The sequence below is a fragment of the Cariama cristata genome, unplaced genomic scaffold (assembly GCF_000690535.1).
Source record: "Cariama cristata isolate BGI_N322 unplaced genomic scaffold, ASM69053v1 scaffold15436, whole genome shotgun sequence".
Classification (NCBI taxonomy): Eukaryota; Metazoa; Chordata; class Aves; order Cariamiformes; family Cariamidae; genus Cariama; species Cariama cristata.
In genome coordinates this window covers 91,813-116,252 of record NW_009622838.1, presented here as the reverse complement: position 1 = coordinate 116,252, position 24,440 = coordinate 91,813, and the positions used below count along the sequence as shown (strand labels likewise).

Genomic DNA, 24,440 nt, shown 5'->3' with positions numbered 1-24,440 from the left:
TTCCAGAGAATGAAGCAACTGATGTTCTCTGTAGCACAGTTTACTTGGTTTAGCAGTGTCATTAACTAATCAGACTCGTGCATGTCCCTTCCTAAACACAGTCAACTATCCCTATTAAGACAGAAATTACATTGAAAGATATTTATATGGTTAAATTTTGAAAAGTTTCTCCATCCATGCACACTGCAAAATTTTTGCTTCTTCATAAGACACCCAGGTAAATTGGGTTAATTGTGGCAAATCTCTGCTACTTTCCCTTTGCTCTTGGGTTGTCTCTGGGCAAGACCAACACTGCTGTGGAAATAAATGTTAGTCACCTTTCACGTCCTTTAACTGACTGGAGAAAGGATCAAAAGTATGGAGCCCTTTTGCAGCAAAGTCAGCTAAAATTCCTCCTCTGTTCCCATAATCCTAGCTTCTCTTCTCTCTTCCCCTACTACTCGTGTATCTTAGGACATCTGTACTCCATATTGAACTATTTCAGAGAATCTAGAGTATCCTGAAGCACAATTTTGATGCTTTGGCAGAAATTTTTCATTACTGAAATCAGCAAAAGTCCTATATGAAAAAAAACTCAACACAACAATCCTTGCTCAATATTTGGAGATGAAAATCTACTTATTTTGTAGTTCTTCTCTGCTATCAATTGTTTGATGTTTTAATGTTAACGACCTATCAAGACGAACAAAAGAGCTCATTCATGTAAAGCTTACTCCATGCTAGAATGAGTCTGCCAGTAGAGACATACTGATAAAAGTGTATCAGCAAACCACCTTACTACTGGCAAAAAGGTGGCCTCTTGCCGTATTGCATATAGCACTACAGTAACAAAAATACCTTACTTCACACATCCCAAATTGCCGTTCTCCACCAGCAGTAGCTTTTGTCCCTGCTCCAAGGATCACCAAAACATAGTTTTAGAATGAACTCATATTTTGCAACCTTTGGTCTAAATCATGTGTTAGAAACCCGGTCCTACTTGAAACAAAAGGTGAGATTTCAGAACACAATTCAGCAATGCATGAATTGTCTAATGGCAAAAGACAACCACTTTGTAGATGAAATTTAGATTATCTTTTTTTTCCTCCTTATTTTAATAAAAGTCTGCAGCTAGCTCTAGAATGTTTCCACTGCAGCTGGATTATCTTGTCTGCCACAGCAGTCGTCCTCTAAGAGACTGTCCCTGCCAAGGCTTTCACAGCACTCTGCTGCAAGTTGTGCTTTGTAGATACAAGATATGATGCACAGAAAAATTATGTGCACAGGAACATAGGTTCACTTTCACAATCCTTTGAAAATCTGAACCAGGTAACTTCCTAGATATTTTTTATAATTTCTGTGATTCTCTGTTCTGACGAGTTACAATGTCCCCTTCCTTTCTTTTCTTCTCATTTATTACGCTTTGTCTGGCCTTTTTCTCCACTTATTTTCACCTCAAACACAAAGACACAGCAGCTGCCCTCTCTCCTACTTGTACATGGTCACTATGACTGATGTACTCTATTAATATAATTCTTTCAGTGGGACTGGTCCAAGTCCTATTGTTGCTGAAGGATTTATCATGTTGGCTTCCAGTGTTCTTTGACTACTGACACACAACATGTGTCTACAAATGTTTTGTATACAAAGGGAGACTGAACTTCGACAAATGCAGGACCAACGATATTAACTTTACAATTGTTTTAATTTTTTGTTAATAAAGGCTACCTATTTGGAAATTACCTTTCACTTACACATTTACTCGGAGAAATTACACTTTTCTTCCACAATGTTTCAGTAGTATATGAGGCAGAATTACGCTATTTATACATATTATCACAACCTTTAAATTTTTCACACTTGCCTCAATTCCAAACAAGCTTCATACGCAGCTGATGCATTGAGTAGTATTAAACTGCTTATACAAAGTTGTCGTACTGCCAACTGGAAAAAAAACACTTTTTTTTTTTTCCAAATTAACATAAGCTCCTGGGTCATAATATTTACAGAAGGTCTGACCTGAAAGGGCCAGATTCTAGCTCCTAAACAGCTTCCATGAGTTTTTAGATGGTAAGAAGTCCCTGCAGTGGGCTACGGGAGAATTCCACTGCTCCAGAGCTGCACAGGTTTGAAGTAATTGACCTCACGTTCTCCCCACCTCCCAGAGATCTTGATAGGGTCTTGCCAGGTCAAAAGTGGAAGTAGCTGGGAGTCCAGCATGCTGTAGGGATCCTGAGATACCCCATAACCCACAAGCAGCCAAGGTCAGATGCTGCAAATCAAGGCCTCATCAGTGTCCAGTCTTTGTCTGTACCACCTTGCAGATTACATGCAACAGAAAGCTCCCCAAGCTCCCTCTTCTTCCAATACAGTATTGTATTTCTGCTAACTTAGTTTAGTATGGAAAAGAATTCTGGGGAGATACTGAAAAATTATCTATGCATAAATGCTGCACCAATTCAGGCACATTCCTGATTATTTGGATGGACACAATTAAGTGAGATTACACACGACTTCTACCAATTTAGTCTAACAGTTGAATAATGGAGGAATAAATAACTGGGGCAAAAATTCTATGTAATCAAGGCCCAAGAAACATTTTCAAGTCTAATTATATTCAGCATATGTCTATGTACATAAAGCATTCTCTTATCCATTTGGCCCACTCCTTGTACTGATCACATCACATTCCCAGTCACATCAGCCTAATTTAGTAACTGCAAAAAATTTTTAAAAAAGGAACATGGAAACCAAAATGGATCCATTAACTGAAGTGTTAACTAAATTTGAAATACAGAGATGCTACTAATGATAATGCACAAGCCAGGACTACTCAGTTTTACTCATGTCCCAGGTGAGTTTTCAAGACTCATGTTTAAAATTATTTTTGCAAATTTTAAATCACGTTTATAATGCATAACACCTCCCTTTAGGGAAGGGCAGGCATCATTCTGCTGACACAAGCCAACAGGCTCATGGGAGGAGTTGCTGGAAAACATGCTAGTAAGAACAGAGAGCAGGAAAAAAAAAGTCCAAGATAGCCATTGCTGGCCCCCCTCCCCTTTCCTCCCACTTGCAAGAGTTCAGACCACACTGCATTTCCTGCAGCATGATCTGCACTGAGGTCTGTAAGAGCTCTCATACTTACCTGTGTGAGAGTAGATAAACCAGAGTGCTCCTGTTAGCAGGGCTCCAATTACAAATGCTGCAAAGGCAATGCCCACGACAGTCAGCGTGTCCAGACCGTAGAACACAGCTACAAAGGTAAACACACATAATAAGAACTTTTTATTTTCAGTGGCACATACCATTTTACAAAAATTCACCCTTACACTTCCATGGAAGAGTTTCTGAAAAATTCAGAGTTAATTAAGCACGATTTTAAGGAACAGACTAGCAGATTTACATCAAGGAAATAAGTGATGCTTTCAGAGGCTGGCTTCAGTCCAACCAACTGTTCTACATCACAAAGCAAAACCCCAGCTCAGCACACCCAAATCTGGAAAACGTTGCAAAAATTAAGCATTTTCGGTTGGCTGTTAATAACTTGCTTTCAATTCAATATCAACTTATCTTAAAAAAGTGTTTTAAAAAGGCTGAGATTTTTGGCAAAAGATGCTTTTCATTTAAATGCCCTAACATTCAAGCAAACTTTCCCCTACATCTCCTGCAAGTTGAGTCTGAAATCTAGGTGGAGAACGGAACCGCTATTAAAAGGGAAGAGATGCCAGCAAAAAGTCAGCGAAAACATAAATAGAAACAATTGTTTTTCACATTTGGCATTGCTTTCAGTAACTGAAATTAATTCCAGAACACAAAAATAGAACCACACACACACACACACTCATGCAAAACACTTTCTAGGGGAGAGGCCCTTTTGCAGTACCATTTCAAGGGTAACAGCATCTGGTTCCTGGATGTATTGCCCCCAGTGTTAACCATCCAAACAGAGAAAATTTCAGCTTTTGTGGTTTTCTTTTTGGTAATAAGAAATACTTCAGAAAATAATAATCACTCTTTCACTAATCATGTGGGGAAATTTCTTCTTACAAAACTGATTTCTAGCTTCAGTATTTTTAATGTCTCCCAGTGCACAAAATAGCTTAGGCCAGTGAATAACATTTTACTGACTAAGCTGGCCAGGAAATAAGCTGACTGGATCTTCTCAGTAGTATCCTTCAGTGGAACTTCAGTTCTCTAAAACACAACGAACACTCACTTTACACGTTCCTGCATGCAGCAGACATCCCTACAGACATCCCCCAGCCCAATAGCTCCTGAGATCCTCCGGGCCATTCCCCTTTTGGCAAATGTCTTCTCCAGCAGTCCCTGTTAGCAAGGGCCTTGAGGACCCATTTCTGGGTGCCTGCAACCAACTTTGCTAATGCAACACCTGACAGATAGTGGCTTAGAAGGTTTTTCTCCCATTTCTTCTATGAGACTATTTCCGATTCCTTTGGCCACATCTGGTCATTTTAAATGCAAACAGAAAAGACTCTGCTAAACTCAACTGTTTTTTTCACAAGGCACCAGCCAGTGTCCTGTCCTCTTAGGAGGAAACTTAGTGGAGAGGAGAAAGTCACATGGAGGCTGAAGGGGCAGAACCGTAATTTCTCATTCCCCTTGCTATTTTGAGCAAATTTTGTCCCAAAGACATGGGAACAGGAGGAGAGGAAAAAATTTTCTTTGCATTTCCTCTTCTAATCTTCCCTTTTCTCCATTCATTCTTGGTTTTGGTTACAAATCATCTTCACCTTCCTGTTTATTATTCTCTTCTAGTACTGTTTCTCTCCTTTTCTTCCCTTCCTGGGTCATTGATTGACCTTGGTTAATTCACTACACCAAGACAACAGAAAAAAACAAAGAAATTACTCCATATCAAGTCAGTGATCTCATCTACAGTATGACCTATGTAAGTGCTGGTGCCAGAGCAACTGGGGATGTGGCCAGCTGCAGTGCAGGGTAGGAGTGAGGCTTGGAGCAGGACACGGGAACTCCCTAACACGGCATTGCTGCTGTAAACCTGGTATTGGGAAGCAGTGGCCTCAGCAGAGACGGGCGAAATAACACATACACATCAGCAAATGAACTTGCTAAGGCTGAGACTCTCAATGGTGTTTTCCCAAATTTGACTTTCATATGTACAAAACGTCACAGCCTTTCTCTCTAAACACTGATGGGAATCTCTCAATCAGCAATACAGTCAGAATTCTGTTCTGCCCCAGAATTTCACACACACACACACACACACTCAGAAAGCTTGAAGATAATTTTCTTCATTGATCTAATACTTTCTAGACAAAAGTTTAAGGCTTAAAAGAGATTGGTTTAAGAGTTACTTACGTGGCTGTCTCACATTTGGCTTTGGAAGGGAAGGATCTAATTTAAAAAAACAAAACAAAACCCACAAAACACTAATCAGACAGAGTTCCACATACAGCCTACAAACTGTGCAAGCAACCTTCAGGATCTGATCTGACAGAAAGATGTTACAAATTTTTACAAATCAGGAACTTCAGCAAAACCAGACCAAATTCTATAATCTTGCTCAGCTCAGAAAAAGTCATGCATCATATATTTTGCTGGCAAGTACACTGCAACCTTTCCCACCCAGATGTCATCAGGTCTGACCCACAGTAACTCTGGTTATCCCTATGTGGAGCTCTTAAAGAGCACAGATGCAAAGGCTGTTTTAAAATGATTACCTTCATCTCACTACTCACTAATCACAAACATGAGATACCAGCATGCTAAATCACCAAAAAAATAAATTAAAAAAAAAAAATCAATCAGCTATCACTGCCAAAGAAAAGTCAGTATTATAGCAGGATACACACAATTTTGTCCAAATTGCATGAATATGTGTTGATTCACACTTTTTCCTGAGTCCTACTTGGTATCTGTCTTGGAAGTTGAGTGGTGGTTTTTTGTTTTGTTTTGTAATTATATATAAGAAATAAAAGATCATAGCTATTGTATCAAAGCTATTATTCTTGGCAAGAATATCAAATATCATCATCGTTATCAGCATGTAACAGAAAGTCAACATATGTTAAAAAATGAAGAATTTTCCCTTCTTTCGCTCAACTGGCTTATCTTTCTCCAAGAATGCCACCTCAAGCAGAAGAGCCAGAGATTCTGGTTTCAGATTCAAGGACCTGTTTGGTTAGCTGCCGTTTGCTTCTGGATTGCTCAGCAACCTAGGGATCTCATTTAAATTCTGGCATATCTAAGTGTTTTCAGTGCAACAGCTGTAAAAGGATTTAATAAGACTGTGTCCCAATACTTGGTTTTGTAGCTTTAGCAACTGAAAAAAAAAAGTTTAATTGCTATGTAAACATAGCAGCTCAAAAATACTGAAAATAAATATGTTTGTTTATTTAAAGTATTCTTCAACCAAGACTATGCTTCTAACTTCTAAAACCTACTTGGCAGCACTAAACTGCCAGCAATATCCTATAAGATCATTAGGTTGAGACACATGTACCTACAATATCCCAAAAAGCATTTTTATTCTTAAAGTACATTATTGTCACTAGTTCAAACACACGACTATCTCTTCCAGATGACTCTTGGCAGGACAGTAGGAAACAGGTGGAACCGTTGTAGGAAACAGGTGAGAACATAGAGGGGGGTGTGGGTGTGTGCATGCACAAATAAGCTGGAAAGTTGTCAAGCTCACATAGCAGTAAAAGCATAACTGAATGTAAGATTTGTTAGGAGGGCTGGACTGAAACCAAGGAGCACTGAACAGTACAAACATGGGTAAGGGCACTATCAGATTGTCCAAACACTCCGCTAGCATATCCCAAGTGACAAGAAAATGCCCTCTGAGCTGAGGGGAGAATGAATTTTCCACGCTTATTCTGTCATTGGCCTCTCTATAGAGAATATAAAGTCTGCTAATTAATGATAGGCTGTGTAGCCCATTATCAGTTCTCCCCAGTCATCCAGTTCTTACATGTATTTTAATGTGGTTTACTCAGAGAAACATAGCAGTAGTGCGAATCCTTGAGGTCCAGGAAAATCACCTAATTTAAACACATCAGCAACCAGCCTTTAGAAGTTACTGTGATTTTCTATACCTTTGTAGGATAGAAGAACTTGTTAGCTGCTTACTTGACCTCCTTTCTATGACTTGTCTCCTTTTGCTGTAGAAATAATAATCTAAAGTTTCCACACTTTGCAAAAATCTGAACAATGACATTGGTAGATTATTTTAACAAAAGAACACGTATTTCCTAGCAATTAAATGGCCATCCACATGCCTTTCATTGAAGTAAGGGAGAGTGTGTGCGCGAAATGCGGGAATGCAAAGGGAAAGAATGCGGCATGGAGTTAGGTTTTAGACACTTCCATTGGGATCTACTGCAATAATGTAAGCAACTGAGCTTGTAAATAACTAAGAAAATGAGGAGGGGAGGAAGAGTTATTCTCCTTCAGATATATAGTTGTGATTTCTGTTACAGTCAATGACAGTCATAAGCTTATGTCTGAGGAAAAAAAGATGACACTTTTGCAATGACCAGTTTGTTCTGACTTTTGAACAAATGTCAAGCATATGACTTCTGCATTTGGCTTGGAGAACAGATCCAATGGCAGTAACTCACATAATATGGTTTACAACAATGAAAGCTGGCCTATTCACATGAAACAAAATTAAGAACACCACCTCTGAGATGTAAATTCTGCTGTTCAGTAATGTGATATAATTTCTTCTCCAAATCTTAGGTTCATGTATTCGCCAACAACGGCATTTAGAAAGGGGTTGCTTGATTCACTGCAGAACAACTGCATACCAACAAAGCTATGTTGTTAACGTGCCTCTTTGCATTATGTCTGAAAGTTGTGATATGCTGGGGAGATTTCCACCAAATATCCCACAATTAGACTAAATCACCCACAATGCAACAAAATACTCTATTACACTGTTGTCTTGTAACTAATCTTTATAAATTTAGCTCATCTTTGCACACTAAGACCTTGTGCCTCTGACAAAGACAACATTCTGAGTGGAGCCCGAGACGGGAGCTGCGCACAATGCTCCACACATCAGAAGGGCAAGAGCTCAGAGTATGAGTCTGTTTATTGAAAGCTGAACTTCAGTTGCAGGATTTACTCATTCCTGATAGACTAACCATTGGGGGAAAAAAAAAAAAAAAAAAAAAAAAAAAAAAAGAGAGCTTTGCAAAAAGAATGGCCACAGAATCAGGCCCAAAGCACAGTTTTAATTGTACCACACTGACAGATCACATACTTGCCTTTAATTCATAGTGGATTTGATCTTTATTAACAAATTTGTAAAAAAAAAACCCCAAACTAAATATGAGCTGACTTGCAGAGTTAAACAGAAACAGTTGTTGCTTATGTCTCCTAGTAATGCTGTATGGTACTTTAAATTGTTCAAAGACTAAAAAGCACGCACTGTACAACAGAGGTTAAAGGACTTCTGATCCCCATCCTTTTGACACTCCCCGCAAAAACATTCCAAAGGTCAAACACCCTTTGGACACAACTGAAAGATTCTGATGTGCACATGAAACCACTGAAGTTTCTGATTAAACTCCCATTCCGATACAAAAAGAATAGATAACGCACATATATTTTCAGCTATGAATGCATCAAAACATGACTGATGCTGTTGTCAGAGAGATTCACTAAGAAAAATTTCAAATTAAATGTAACTGTGAAAGTAGTTCCTATTTCCCAACACTCACAGGGTATATTCTTAGGCTAAAGTACAGTCTCATCGTGCCGTTTGGCATTAGCTCATATTGCTCTTCAGCCTTTCCAACTCCTTCAACCAGTTACTAGCCACAGTCATGTTTTTTCCATAAAGATTACCTAATCAAACAAGCCCCACCAAAGTGGAGCTAAAATACTTTTGTCCATCTCATCTTTTGCTCTCAGTTTCACAGTCTAACGAGTCTCTCTCCAGTGGCCACCCCTTTGCTTTACAAACTTATCAGGCTTTAGCATCCTTAATACTTTGTAATTCCATTGTTGTTACTCCTAAATGTATATTTACAAGCACAGTAAAGAAACGATACAGCAGGAAGCAGAGCATTGCCTTTGATCTCTGGGCAACCAGAAGTTGCTGGAAGTGCTACTGCTATATTCATGCTTCTGAAACCCATATTGTTGTGTAGTAGGGTATTTCTTTCTCAGTGCCTGGCAAAACCATGTGTACAGACAATAGACAGTTAAAAAACAGCAATGAACTGCCATGATGATTGCTGCCAGGGAAATGTCTAAACAAATAACATCTTACAAATACACTATCACCATAAGATTATACAATGCCACATACTTGAAGGCCTCCCTCATTTCAAGCGGCTGTATGTTACACAATATAATATATATAGCTTTATTAAACAGTTCAAGTTCATTTTCATACCTTCTGGTTTTCCTTCATGTGTTATTACAACAAGGGGCTTGGTGAAGGTTTTCTTGTTGTGCATCATAGCCAAGATCATATCCACATTGAGAGAGGTGCAAGCTTCATCAGGAGGAATGCACTGCAAGTAGAAAAAACAGTGTGTGAGGTCAGAGAGTCACCTGTCTGCCAGGACAGCTGTGCCAGCTGCACAGTCACCTCATTATCAGTTTTATCCTATATTATTTACCAAAAAAAAAGGAGAACCTCCAAACAAGCCCCATGTAACGTACTGGCAAAGGTAATTCTTAGCTGTGCTTCAGGACGCAACCTTTGCCTTCATTAAGGATTCTCTAACCTTTATGAGAGTGTTACTATTGAACTTAAATGTAATTATTTTATTTTAGGATAAATGTTTTTTAAAGATCTGGTAGCCAAAACGGTAGTCACCAACACATGTTGATCAACAATGACAAATCATCTTTAAAAAAAAAATACATTTTAAGGGGGATGTTCATAAACCCCAAACTAAAAACAAATTCCAAATTCTTAGAATGCATTCTTTAACAACCAATTTACAGCCATTTCCATTAGTTATAAAGCAAAATTTGGAAATTCTCTTTTGTGGCAATCAGATTGCAATATTATCTGATATTATGCATGTCTATGGAAATTAAAGTTAACATTGTTTGTGCTTTGGATATGGATGTGATATGGATAGCAAAGATAAATTTGAACCACTTGCATAATAAAAAGCAATTTCTATTTATCCCACATAACCACCTAATGAAATTTAAACAGAAACTGTAAATTATGCAGTCAAAATGCATAGCATCATAACTCTTATCTATTAAGATCTTGAGCTGAGAGATACCATGTTCATTACATCAATTCTATAGAAAAACATTTACTCACTTCAAAGTTCAGATAAAAAAAAATATCTTATTTTCACCTAAATCAGAAGTTTAGACTTTAATAAATTACTGACCTTTGGCAGTCCTTGAGTATCTTTGTCTTTATTTGTACACAAAGTCAACTCACAGTGAAGAAAAAGCAGTGAGATGTTGAACATTGGTTTAAACACAAAGCTAAATCTTTTTTTGTCCTTTTGTGCATGTGGTATTGGAAAGTTCACCTTCTCAATGCTGTAGAATTTAACAGATTCATCTTTAGGACAAATGTTTTCTATAATGGTGTAGTCAGACATTCTATCTGGATTTGAAAACGGGGAAACAAAGCATGTTTGAATGGCAAAGCCCAAGGATCTGTCAGCTTTAGTCACAGACACCTGCATTAAAAAGAAAGAGATGGTAAGATCTCAGAAATGACATTTTTAGTTCACATTTCATTAACATTTTCAACAATTTTTAAAGTAGTTTTCCAGTGCCACTTCCAATCTGAACTATATTGAAGGCTAAATGTTAAGGGTAGACTGTCAAACTAAGAGACAGAAAACCTGTGGTTTCAAAACCAGCAGCTGTTTAATAGCATAACCCTGCATAAATACAGCAATCCCTTATCTTTCTGAACGCAGATGAAAAACCCCAGTCCAGATCAGACACATAGTTAATGACTGTGACTGCCACCTGAGATGGCACTGCTTCCCTTAGACACACAGCCTATAATAGAGCTGTATGGAAGTCAATTACTAATTCCATGTCTTTATATCTGTTTGAAACTCTAATGAAAAAGAAAAGAAAAAGAAAAAAAAAAGGCAACAGACACAGAGAACCCACCCCCAACCAGGAGAGGAATGCAGAGGCAGAGAGGAGGTCACAGTCTGACGTGTGGGTGGCATTCCGGGGCCAGGGGGGAGGGTGGTGGGGGAGCCTCCTAAAAAGCCATAATTTCTTGTGAAATGATCCTTTAGTTTATTGTTAGTCTGAAATTTGTATTATTTTATGAAAAATAATTAAGACTGCAAACTTCCAGGGCACTGATGTTGTTCAGCTGGACTGGAATGCAGACATCAAATGTTACAGAACAATTAGGAAAAAAATTGAAATGGAATTTGTGACAAATGAAGCATGTTGCCCTTAACAAACAACAGAAGTGTTGTCCCTAACCATTAACACTGCCTGATGAAAACAGTTCCACAAGAAATTATTTCCTTCTTCGAAGAAATGCGCCTTAAATGTGTACTTAATCCATATGTGCTGCATGTATATTTAAGGAAGAGCCTGCCAAATTTTCCTGTGGTCTATACAGAAATTTTTGAATGCTATGAGTTGTGCAGTGAATAAAGGCATGTCTCATTTCTTCTCTCCCTTATGTGGGCATCTTCTAAAAAGAACAGAAAAAAAGACTGATGAATGAAAGCCAAGTCAGAGATACTGATAGGTAAACAAGCTGATGGTGTAAACTAGTTAAAAAAGAGATTTATGACAAGGAAGACAAGCATACTACAGTATCATGAAACACCATCACGTAAATAAAAGGATGAATGATATCTCAAGGAAAGAACAGAACAGAACTACAGGAGGAAGGTGAGACCAAAATATGGTAAGAAAATGACAGTAGAGAACAAAGAACAAAAAAAGCCAAAAGATTCAATTACAAAACCATTTTTAGCAGAGAAGGAAAAGGGAGATACAGAGTTCTTGCAGATTATTACCTAAGCAATTTATTGACCAAAAAACCAAAATATATTTGTTGATAACAAAAGCAAAACAGAAACAAAAATGGGAAGAAAAAGTGTCAGCTAAAAATGGAGTCACAGAAGTTCAAAACTGCTACAGATTTTCCACTGTGCGAGAAGGAAAAACAGAAAAAAAAAGGCTTCTGCCAGGACAGGTGATGAAGAAATCAGAACATCTGTCTGAATAAACAGCTCCAGAATCAGACAAATCCAGAGGGCTTGGAGCCAGGAGAATTCATTCCAGATTGCTGAAGGAAGCAGATGGTTTTATCCAAATGAAAAAAATAATGCCTTTTATAAACATATTCTTAACTGAGCGTGACATACTTTCTTAATGCTTCAACTGTCTTAAGTACTTTTCACCGGGTAAAGAATGAGGAAGAGACACAACACACTGAAACAATGAAGAAAACTGCACCTATGCCAAATGGACCACTATGCTTATCATGTGCAGCATGGGCTCACAAAGAGGAACCAACTTGGGCAAGAGAAACATGGCACAGCACTGCTTCACTCAATATACTCATTTTCCTGGTCTTATAAGCCCACAACTCACCCCTCGTGATTTACTCATCTATAAACAGGCGGTACCACTTCATCGCCAATGTTGTATTTATTAAGGCCTACCATTATTTGAAAAACGCAAAATTCTGTTCACATGACTATCTTTAGAAATACTGACTGTAATGGTTTGAAATTCCCCAGGTTTCATAAGCAACTTAGCAACACATGAAAATACCACCAGGTCCAAAATGCACCTGAAGTCAAGAGTACCTGGCTGTTGACTTTGCTGGTCTTACTTATCTGAAGCTGTTAGACCTCCTGTGTGATAGTATTCAAAAGGACTCTAACTGGTGTTTGGAAGTGGATTGCAGAGATCAGAATCTGTATTAACTTTGTAACCTGGGAACGCTAGCATATGGAAGACAGACACTTATAATAATTTTTTGCATGTCTACATCTTTCAGATGAGGTTCAGCCATATTAACCAATAAAATGAACCCTCAAGTCTTCATCAGGAAATGTCAGTTCAGAACAAGAGCTCAGAGACCACCTCTGAGTGGTACACAGAAAAGTTCTGCACAGGAACGCAGATTTGGCAAGAATGATCAATTTGCCTTGTCGTTAAATTCATCCATTTTGTAGGAATCCTTTGCTTTTGACCCAAAACACTGTCCTGCTTCTTTACCCCACAGTTTGTGTTCTCTGAAGCCACTGTCTGCCTAAAGCAACTGCACAACAAGACCTTTCAACTGATAAGAACAGATCTGGCTCAGCTGCATGGCCTTGCAAAATGTTTCTGTTAGTTTGAAAGGCGTTTTCAGTTTGTTACCTCTACATATATTGGCCCATTCTCAGCAACAGAGAAGAGCCCTTGGGAGGGAGCAAGGAACAGATCTGTTTTGTACAGCTCCATGTTGAAGGTCACATTGGTGATGTGCGGTTCAGGAGGCCAGAACATGCCTCTATCATCCTCTGGCTGGTGCAGCGTGCAATTAAACTGAAATGAAAAAAGCAATACAACAACATCCTGAGTCAGGAGTGGTAGCTGGATGAGGACAAATTTGGAGTGTACAATACAGGCCCACCCACATTCCATCTACCTAGTGCACATCTTCAACAGGGTCACAAGAAATAAAAGTGAGATGAAATGCGTTAAAAGACAAATTAATTGCTATACAATTAACGTATTTTATGTGAAGTGCTATTACAATAGGCATTTCTCTATTGTCAGGTGCAAACCCAAGAGTAACATACCGCTATTTCAGGCCAGCTTGAGAAAGCAACATCTCCCTCATCAGCATCCCCTGGAAATCCATTATCACCTGATTCCATGTCATCATCAAAGCCGCTGCTTTCAGCTGGTGATGACAGCTGAATGACAATCTGCACAAAAGGTATTGCAAATGCATAAAATTACGTGATAACTGAGCACTCTGTCTTCATGGTTATTATTTTCTTCTCTCTTCAGAACAATGCAAAGGCCAAAAGAAGTGCACCAGCTAAGCAGATGGTGAAAGCACGTCTTAAACAGCCTTGTGCTTAGCATGCAAGATATGTAGGTTAGATTTAGAGAGTGCCCCTTAGGGTTTTGTTTTTTTTCCAGAATTCAGAGCCAGCAAAGACAAGTCTGGGTGCTGGTGTCTGAATGAATAGCCTAGCATTTCCATTCTATTTCTGGAACTTCTATAACCAACATAGAAAAAACAAATGGCTTTCTAAAGTGATTTCTTGCAACTTAGTTTTCCTTAATGCAGTCACAGAAAATCACTGAAAGTGTTAGGGTTATTAAAGGATTTTCTCTTCTGTCATCTGCATATTTTTCAGAGACGGACACCAAAAAACATGATGTCCCTTTTTTCATTTTTCCCTTCTTTGCTTTTCTCTGAATTTCTACTGAACTTTCCCCTTTCTTTTTTCCTCCTTTGCACACCTCTCCATTTCTTCACCTGAAAATTCCCTCCCCCCCTCACCCCAATGTGCTGTTCTATAGTTTGGAGATGTTTCTATCCTCAGCTTTGGTTTGGGACTGTTTCTAAAGTTAGGTGCTACAGACTTGCCAGTATAGAATGGTTTTAACCAGGCAAGGGCAGATCAGACTGCCTTAGCTGTGTTTGGGCTGGACCACAGGCTTTCCATCATTCACCAAGGTTACTTCTATGTACTGGAAAGCTCAGCAAGAGAAATGTGTCATTACTTTCCAACCCAGATTAGCTGCACTGTACTCAAGCTCCTAAGCTGAGTCGGTCTGGAAGCAGTCGCTTAGAACCTAACTGGGCTCCTTAGCATCACCACTCACATGCAAGTTCTCAAAGTCCCTTCATCATGTACATCAACTGATAGCAAACGTGAATCCAAATTATGAGAGAAGCATGCACAGATAATGTCTTTTCCTCCCGTTTTAAAAGCCTTTTTCACACACAATTTTAGACGAAAAAATTTCGCTTAAAATAATTCAACAGACGAATTAAACTGTACTGCTTTGTGCAATCACAAAACTTCATTCCTATTCCTCCTTACAGCTATGTAGTACTGTTTATGTATGGGTATATCAAAGCTGCATAGGCTAAGCTGGTGCAACTTCTGAGACTGGTACAGATGGTCCCCAAAGTGCAGTCATGCAGTTTTGTAAAAGTACTTAACTCCAACTCTTCCTTTTTCCTTTGGGATACTATCTGACCACAGGGGCATACTGAATGTGCAGCCTTCATACCTCCTTGAATACAAGGACTGTAGCTGCAACTAGGTTTGAGCTAGACAGGAAGAGATCAGGATGCCTCCTTTTTGCTAAGACTAAAGCTAACTACAATGGCTTCCTTGTACCACTATGATGTGCAGCACAGAAGGCAGCTCCTCTTTGTAAAATACTCACAGAGTTAAAATAAACAATCTTGTTCAAGATATACGCTGTCCGAGTCCCGCATTTGTTCAGCAAAGACTCCAAAATGAAATGGGTACCATTCATCCTGGCTTTGCAAGAGTGATCCAGCAGCGAGAGTTCTGTCCTTGTGTAGCCGCTAGCCTGAAACAAAGGCGCTTTGTAAGTGGCTGAAACACAATTGTGTTAGGCTCTTGCTTAAAGTGCAGCTCAGAATACTGTTCATGACCGCTGACAGGAGGAAGTGAAGTTCATTGTACTGACATCCAGGGAAGGTCACTCTCAAAATGCTGTTATACACGACAGACAGGGAATAAATGTAACATGGAACAAAGAAAACAACAGGTTCATTATTAATCTGTTGATTAATAATGCTGACTCTGTCTGGTCTGAAATGAGCTAAAAATGCTATCTCTATCAGGCTCTTCTCCACAATGCAAATGGACACAAGCAACCTGTCAGTTGGTAGATGGTAAAGACAGATAGATCTATTCAGGTCTCACATAGCTATCAAAAGCAGCTTCTTTGTACTTTGGAGATTAAAAACTTAGACTGATGGTTGAGTACAGTAATTTTCTTGACAGAACCAATGCTGCAAAGCTTTAATGAGAAATCCCTCTACAAACTACCAGATTGCTGGGAAGAGGAAACATGACCCTGAGTTATGGCAAAGAGTATCTACAGTACAGTTTCCTCAAACTATTTTTCGAGGGGTTTGGTGGTGATCGCTGTAGATCTTAGAATGTTTCTTTTTTCAATCAAAATACAAATAAAATGGTCTGCCCAAAAAAGCCTGCCCAAATTTGAGAATAAGAGACCACACCAACCTGCAGAGAGTCTTTTTCTACAGCTACTATCATGGCTTTGTCATCACACTTGATTGACAGGGCTACATCAGCACTGCCCTGAACTTCTTCAGGTTCTTTATGTTTTGAGAGGGAATGCTCGAAGTCATGATTTATTAATGTATCCGCTGAATCCCTGGACGGGAAGATTCCTTCTCCCACTGTGTCATGTCTTCCTCTGTTAATGTGAAAAGGAAAAGTCAGGCCATCACTTAATGCAGGATTCTTTGGGGCAGGCAGTGGGTTAGCACCCAGTAATTCTGTCAGCTCTGGAGGAAGGGAATGGTCTTCTTCATCATTCATCTCTTCTAAAAAAAAAAAAAAAGAATATTAGGTTATTAGATATTTTTCCTAAAATGTATCCAGAACTAATCACTTTCAGACAAAAAAAATATCGTCCAGAAAGGAAGCTCCTGAAGGACACCCAAAGCAGTTCCTTTGTACTTTTCAGGTAACTAGCCACAATTCATCCACTAAGGTTTTAGTTGTTACTGAAGCATCTAATCTTGGTATATTTAGTCTCTGCTAGAAATCTGCCTCACTAAGAGCTGAAAATAAACTTTGAGGAGTGGGCCTATTATATGTAAAAGGCAACCAGAGAAGTAAAAGTAACATCACATTCAGCAAATACACTATTTTAGTGCTGCTGAAATAGCCTAAGGGCAAATCATTGGGTGAAATTCTTCCATTACCTCCTCCATCACAAATTCAGTCACTCCACTGTTGTGGAGCTACTTACATAACCAGAGTGAAGTTAAACAAGAGTTAACTTTATACTGAGTAAATGAGAACACTATCTCCTGGCATATACATGCGACTGCTCAGGGCAGAAATCTCAACATCTGGCCCAAGCAGATATATCTGTAACCCATGAGAGTACAATTGATAAAACTGATGTCAATTTCAGCTTTATCAAAACTGCTGAAAATATTTTTAGTGGTTGAAATTCAGAATTAATGAAAAAGCAGATAACACTCCACTAGCTTCAATGGACCCAGATATCTTTACATGAGCAATGACTTCAGCCAAATAACTAATGTTTTCTTTTTAAACAGTTGTATTTATTCTGTTTGCTCAGACTTTTTTGGTAAGCCAGTTTTGTCTGTAAACAATTTAAAAGTTTATATAATTGTTTCAAGAAAACACTATGCTCATACTTTTGGGAAAAAAAAAAATCAAATCAAAGCTGGACTTATTAACTAACAAGATACCCAGTTGCTGAAGTCTATGCCAGTGAACACTGAACATGGTCGACTATAATGGCTTGTGAGTTGGATAAACTATAACCATTTAATTCCACCAACATTTCAGGTGGAATGTCCATTTGCCTGGACTTTTCTAATCAAATAACCATAGATAATTTTTTTTTTAGCTAGCATTCTCAATGATGAGTAATGAAAGTAGTGCAACCCCCAACAACAAAGCTTCAAAAGTGAGGAAGCACCTTTCAAATCATCATATTCCTGGAAATACAAGATATATTTTTTCTATATGCTAAAAGTCCACCTTCAAGCTTACCTGTATCTTCAAGTTGCAGATGAAATCTGTTAGCCACAGGGGCTTTTGTGTAGGAAGTAACTGGACTGTAGTTATGCTCATAAGCCCACTTGATCAAACTCTCATGCGATGAGGGAATATCAGGTATTACTGATTTACTCATAGTCATCGATCGTTCTGTTTCCTTTCCAAAACCAATACTATTTGATGTCTGCAAACAAAGAAAAACTTGGTTCATGATTTACCATTTAAGGATACTTAAAATGGTATAGTGACACTGATTGAACATGTTTTTTTACTCTATTAAATAACAGCAAACTGAGAACACCTGGGAAATAAACCAAACTCTGCCACCTTAGGCACAGAACTGCTGCACACAAGGAGAAAATCGCCCCGCTTCCTCCCAGCCTCTGCCTGGAGTACAATAAATCAAGGTAGTCAGAAACTGTTAATCCCTAAAAGAAACAAAGACATATTTACAGCCATTTGTATAATGCTGTATTTTCTTCAAAACTGAAGATGACTTCTGAGGTGAGGTAAACTCAAGATGACAACTGATTTTTCAAACGTCCCCTTAATTTCTTTGATTACAGCATTACTTAAGCTACATATGGGAAAACCTTTGTTCAAATAAGCATTACTGAAAAAGGCAAAACGTAGCACGCTCACGAAGTAGAGCTGATACCAGCTTATGCTTTAAAGTCAGCTGGCACCGAGGACAGTCTGTGCGTCTCTGCATGAGCCTCATACTAGAAACGTGTGCCTCCTGCAAAGTGTTGAGTATGTTAAACAGGACTGAATTAGATGCTTAATAGAGCAATAAGTGAGAACATGCATGTTTATGCAAGGCCAAGTGCAAATACATCAATACAGCAAACTCATAAATGCACTTGCAAACCTCTTAGTTCTATTATTAAATAATTACAAATAACAGCTCATCGAAGTTGGCCACGGAATACAGATGAGTCACACAGTCAGTTAGCTTTCATTTGACTTTAAATGTTTTGCAAAATTTCAAATTTTCTTGTCCAAATGGGCAAGTCAAAGGAACATAACAAGCATCTCTAGCTGTTAGAGGGGCAGTTAGAAAACATTCACTGGTATTATACTTTAACTTGTTTTTAAGTGCTTGGCATCTTAACTTAAACATGTATTCACACAAAGCTAAATACATATATATTTATTTTTACATTCACAACATTATTATTATCACTATAACAATCACATCAACAACTACAGAACAAGCTGAACATACAGCAGGAAAGGCACAATGTCCCACTTTTCAACAATTTCTGCAATGTCACTGAAATGCACTTTTTATATGCAGATGATACCACTGAATGCCCTACAACACACACTTTCATTTCCATGCCCAATTACCTTCTACACCATATAGGCGGCATTTTTTTTTTTTTAAATTCCCACTGGTTTCCCTCCATTTGAACAAATCTTAATTCTCTTTTACTCTAGAACATCAAAAGATTGACCACACTGATCTCTTTTGCCCAGATCGCTTTTAGACAGTGGTCATACAGACCTGCTACCCAGCGTCACAGAGCTTGGTTGTGCTTCTCTACCTGATCTGGGAAATGGAGATTTTGAACAAAGTGGATAAGGCTCATAGAGAGTTCTGATGGAATGGCACAGTTTACATTTACCTACCTCCCTCACTTCTTCCTAATGACCCAGTTCTGCATCCTTTAAACTCTCACAGCTTCACAATTGAAGTTAAATGCAATTTTAGGTGCAGTGTCTGGTTTGAGGACACTGTTACCAGTACAGTTATCAATGACCAACAAAGGCCACTGAAGATAAGAAACAAAAAGGAAGCAATAGGTATCCTAATTTCAGTGCGTTACTACTGTTTTGGATCAAATAATCTTTTATTCTTCAACAGATACAAATCTGGACGTGATTTATGACACATGTTCATATTACCACATGGCTTTGACTGGTTGGAATTATTATGCTACCCCAACTTTGCTGGATCTCCCTCTCTGCTTTCCTCTTCTTTTTTTGTCATGAGGAGACAGCTGAACAAATATTATCTCAGAATTTTACTGTCCTAGCTGGCATCTGACCATTTCCAGGGCTTGTTTATAACTCTCCACTCCATGCTGAGCCTGTAAACGTTCAGTCCTGCATCACCTCAATGTGCCTCGCCAAGACTTTCACATGCAGTGTATGAAACCAGTCAATCTAAGCCATCTACTAACCCACTCAGAATAGAGACAGACCATTTCAGAAACTGATGGGCAGCCGTTCTCACGTAAAGAACAGTCCCTCCAAGCTTTTGAAACCCTCACAGGTTTGTTCTGCGCATTTCACCTCTCTTATTCTTTGCCCTTCAACACACTTACTTTCTTTCTGCAATTTTACTTCTTTGTCCACTGTGCAACCCACAGCTTTGTAAAAGGACACCAAATCCAGAGGAAGCAATGTGAACAGCAGATAGGTAGTCCACAAGCACAGAAACACACGAGCACTGCATGGGGGCTGATGTAAGGGCAGACTACAAACAGGAGTTAAACACAGCCTGGGAGGAAAGCACTGCAGGTATATTATGTGCAATCACTTTACCTAAACTGTTCCTATTTTACTTGGTTTTGTGTCCACTCCCCTTCAGATTTTCAAGAAACACAGCAAGCTGGGAGATGAGCTAGATGACCTAAAAAGTCTTTATCATTTTTTGTCTATGAACTTAGACCTTAATAACTCACAGTCCTGGGTTTGAGGCAGCTTAGCACTAACCTTTCCCTCTCGGTTTGCCAATCCCCTCAAGACAATTCTGATTCGTACTGAGGGCAAGATGTTAGGAAAATTGAAGTGCATGGAACTGTTTCAACTAATAAAAAGAACATTGTGAAACATTACCTAATTGTTTAGTAATGCTTTTATGCATTGTCTAAATTTGGGCTTGGAAAGGCCTTCAGCTTAATAGAGATGCGAACAGATCCTAAATGCTGGATGTACATGCTTTTTAATGACATGGGGGTGTTTAGTTCCCTCCCACACGTCCCTCTAAATAAAGGACAACAAACACACATTCAGAAAATGAAGCATCCAAATAAATGAAGCAGTATAGCAAACAGATACTCACAAATCCTAACATAAATATACAAAGTCTTTTTACATACTGACATTTCCATATATAGTATTACTTTCTCTTTTTGTTAATCTAAATAAAACATTACCTTCTGTCACTCGTTACAGAAAGAATTTTCACTTATACTTTTTACTTATACTTTCAATAATTAATAAAGAACAACTTTAAAAAGAATAGCAGCCTTGTTTTTCTATACTCAAGTGCAGCAGTTCTTCAGACATTTTAAAATCCTCTAGAATTCCTCTCTCTGAAAATTCATCATCCATAAAGAGGTAGCTTCATGGATATGAAATACGGTACTTTGGCTATCTCCAAGCACGAAGTGAACTAATGCACAATTCTCTATTCTGTGAAAGTAGACCCATATAGGCATATATATACAGTGGTGAATTTTATGTAATAACCCAGAAGGAAACTTTCAAGTCAATCAATGTTTTTTGCCCTTCTGCTTACAAGTGTGGTAATCTTGGGCAAGTAACCTCGACTTTTCTCTTTAAGGGCTGATTATTTAGGAGCTACAGAATGACCAGAAGATCCTTTCCTGTCCATACGATGCAGATGTGTCAGGGATCAAAAGGGAATTTCATCACCCATCCTAGATAATTTTTCCATTCAATTTTCTGAGCAACCCCATAATTTACTTCCTTTTATTTCCCGCACTCTCAAAATCTAGCATGAAAACCTACCAATCTGTCCTCTTAGAAGATTTAGATCAAGCAGCCTTTGGATCCTGTCAGAATTGCCCTTGCACATGTTAAAATGAGAAAGCAACTAAACAAAGTAAAATTCTTATAAACACAGAGAGCCAGAGTTTGAAAATGCATGAGTTACTGCAAAACTGTTAATTAGGAGGGCACTGGGTGGTCCTGAGCAAACATGCAGCTCAACTGTACAACGTGCTCCTAACTGATCACTTAAGACAGAAATAGCACACATTTATAGGTTGCAAGATCTGTCCAACTTTATTTATTTCAGAGCAAGGGAAAACACATTTTCTTAGCAGAAATGGTGTTGAGCCACAAAGCCTGTACCAAAAATCATTCTGAATCAGAGCCTCCAATTATGCGTAAGTGTAGTTCAGAAGTTTAGCTTTAGAGATCCTGGTTTTAATTTTTTTAAAACTTACTATTTGCAGTCTAGGAGGTGAGGTCAATTTGACCAAACACTTGCTGGGGTCAAAAATACTGGCAGGGAAGCGGGCTAGAGACTACTACAACCACAAGTGGAAGGAGTAAAAAAATTTCCTCTTCTAAAGGGATGTGGGTGTGTGCTGCATATCTAGGATTATCCATTCTGCACTCACAGCCATCTTTCCAGCTTCTGAGATGAACCTGTAGATCCACTCACCAAAGTAACAGCAAAAAGGGAGATTAACATCCAACTTGGTGTTTAGGGTACTTCAAAAGAAGTCGAAAAGACACAGACCCTAAATCCTTGCACTAACCACCTGGTTTCTGTGATGTGCTGGTCAGTTTAATAGCCCATATATTAAAAGATAATGAGAAAAAAATATTTAGTTTCTATATTTACTCCTTAAGATGCAGTAATAATTAAAAAAAAGCAGCTAAGAGAGAAAACATTCAGAAATCAATATAGTCTAGGACTATATCACATTTAAATGGATTCTATACTGATGCAGTATGGTATCTCTCAAAAATAAAGGTATATTAACTTACAATCACTTCCAGTTTTCCCTGGACATCATATGACTTGATAACCCAATTAACAGACTTTTTACACTTGAGGATAAGTACGACATCTCTGACAAGTTTGGCGCCTGGTTGAGATGGTTTAATGTCAACGATTATATCCACCTGGAAAACACTGTATGTGGAAAATAGAGAGAAAGTTAGGCCAGAATGCCAGAAATTTTCAGCTATCAACCTTCTTCCAATCCATCATGTTTCCACTGTCTGGCCAGCTGATTAAAATGCTGGAGATTATCCCAGGCAACACAACATGTGCAAAACAGATTGTTATTCCACATATGCTTAAATGATTTTGCATGACAATACGAAACAAATACTTTTTAGACAAATAATACTTTTGTCTCTTGTAAACAAGAAGCATGCTACTCATTTCAGCTATTATTTAGACCAGGTTAGTTATATGACTAGCAGTTTGCTTTATAAAGTAAATATTGTTTTCTTATCTCACTGTGACAGTGCCTAAATATAGCTGTTTTGGTTTCCTCTGGCTATAACTGTATTGAAGCTCAAAATAATACCTTAAAAAAAAAGGCAAAGAGACAAATTAAGCAGGTTCATACTAAAAAAATGCACTAATACTATATTGGGAGTGTCTCTGCCTAGGCAGTTAAATTGTGGAAATTATTTTGCTTAGGATCTTTCGTGTGTTGAGGAATTAAGCCATGTATTCAGTTTCCAATACTTCTGGATATATACTTACTTTAAAAAGAAAAGAAAACAGATGTCCAGCCTACTGCTTGCTGGAAAATAGATGAACACTATCCAGATTTTCAAGACCTCAGTAAAATAAGTAGAGCAAATGGGTTTGTACCCATCAATAACATCTTGTCGTGCAAAATATGAATTCAACAGAAAAACCTTTACTCCTAGATCATCTTATGGGGCTGTATGTCACAAGAACGTGCTCATCCCAAAGTAACAGGTTTCAACTAATACTCTGCAGTGAGACTTAGTGTATCTTGGGACCTTTGTTTCACCTCCTGCAGTTTTACACATGCCCAGTTCAGCTTCTGTATGTTTCTTTGTGGATATAAACTTTGTAAAGATAGCTGTGGATAATACATAAAACTAAGAATGAAGCAAGAGGACTTTAACATGACTTTTTTTACTTTTAATAAAACATTTCAACATTTTCCAGTGTTATAATTTGAAAAACAAATTCCTGTTGTACCATCAGCCAAAGCCAAAAGCCCAAAGCCCAGAGGGCTTGAGACAGGGCTGTCATTGTGTAACACCACAAGGTACTTACAACAACTTTGATGCTAAAGAACAGTTCCGTGCAGGATGGGGCTGCAACTCACACCACATAGAGGCAAATCATTTGGGCTTCCCTACTCCACTTCCACTACATCTCAGCACTTACTCTCCCAAGGTTGCTAGGCAAGAATATTCTCAGGCTCTGGGTTCACCATCTTGCAATGAGATAATTATCCTTCTTGCAAAGACCTCTCGTCCCACCTCTGTCTCCCCGTGTGATTTCCTCATTAGGGATGGGATGTGCTCAAATGTAACTGCATGAGGAGCACAATTGGACCATGCTGGATATCCAGCGTCTGCAGTACACAGATAGGATTTTAATTCTACCTTCTCTCTGACAAAATTGTACTTTTCTTCTTGTAAAAGGGAAAACCATCTAAGTTTCATAGCAAATTTCTGTTCTAGCAACCATAATCAGCACTTATGAAGAGCTTTTCCAGGTATGACTATCTGAAGCAAACCCCATTCATGTGCTCCCACTAAGACCTGGGAGAGGTGAGCAGAGGACGAATATTTTAAAGGTCTTACCTCCCAAAGGTACCTTTGACAACTTAGATAATCCTCATAATGTCCACAGAGAGTTAAGTAATTTTCCCTAACCAAGTTATAAACTTTTTTGGTCAGCAGACCACTGTCAACCCTGAACACTTCTTG

The 24,440-nt window shown here is 38.5% G+C and overlaps 1 protein-coding gene across 1 annotated transcript in view; it reads right to left on the bottom strand.

The window, feature by feature from the left end:
- Window positions 1-3,062: 3,062 nt before the first annotated feature.
- The window catches only part of TGFBR3 (transforming growth factor, beta receptor III), a 98,519-nt gene continuing 77,141 nt past the window's right edge, over window positions 3,063-24,440 (bottom strand). The window contains exons 6-15 of the mRNA XM_009702509.1: window positions 22,497-22,644; window positions 17,736-17,925; window positions 16,200-16,525; window positions 15,367-15,516; window positions 13,752-13,880; window positions 13,327-13,494; window positions 10,344-10,643; window positions 9,377-9,497; window positions 5,323-5,358; window positions 3,063-3,235 (exon numbers count right to left, since the gene is read on the bottom strand). Of these exons, the coding sequence (XP_009700811.1) occupies window positions 3,063-3,235; window positions 5,323-5,358; window positions 9,377-9,497; window positions 10,344-10,643; window positions 13,327-13,494; window positions 13,752-13,880; window positions 15,367-15,516; window positions 16,200-16,525; window positions 17,736-17,925; window positions 22,497-22,644 (1,741 nt within the window). The remainder of the gene's footprint in view (window positions 3,236-5,322; window positions 5,359-9,376; window positions 9,498-10,343; window positions 10,644-13,326; window positions 13,495-13,751; window positions 13,881-15,366; window positions 15,517-16,199; window positions 16,526-17,735; window positions 17,926-22,496; window positions 22,645-24,440) is intronic.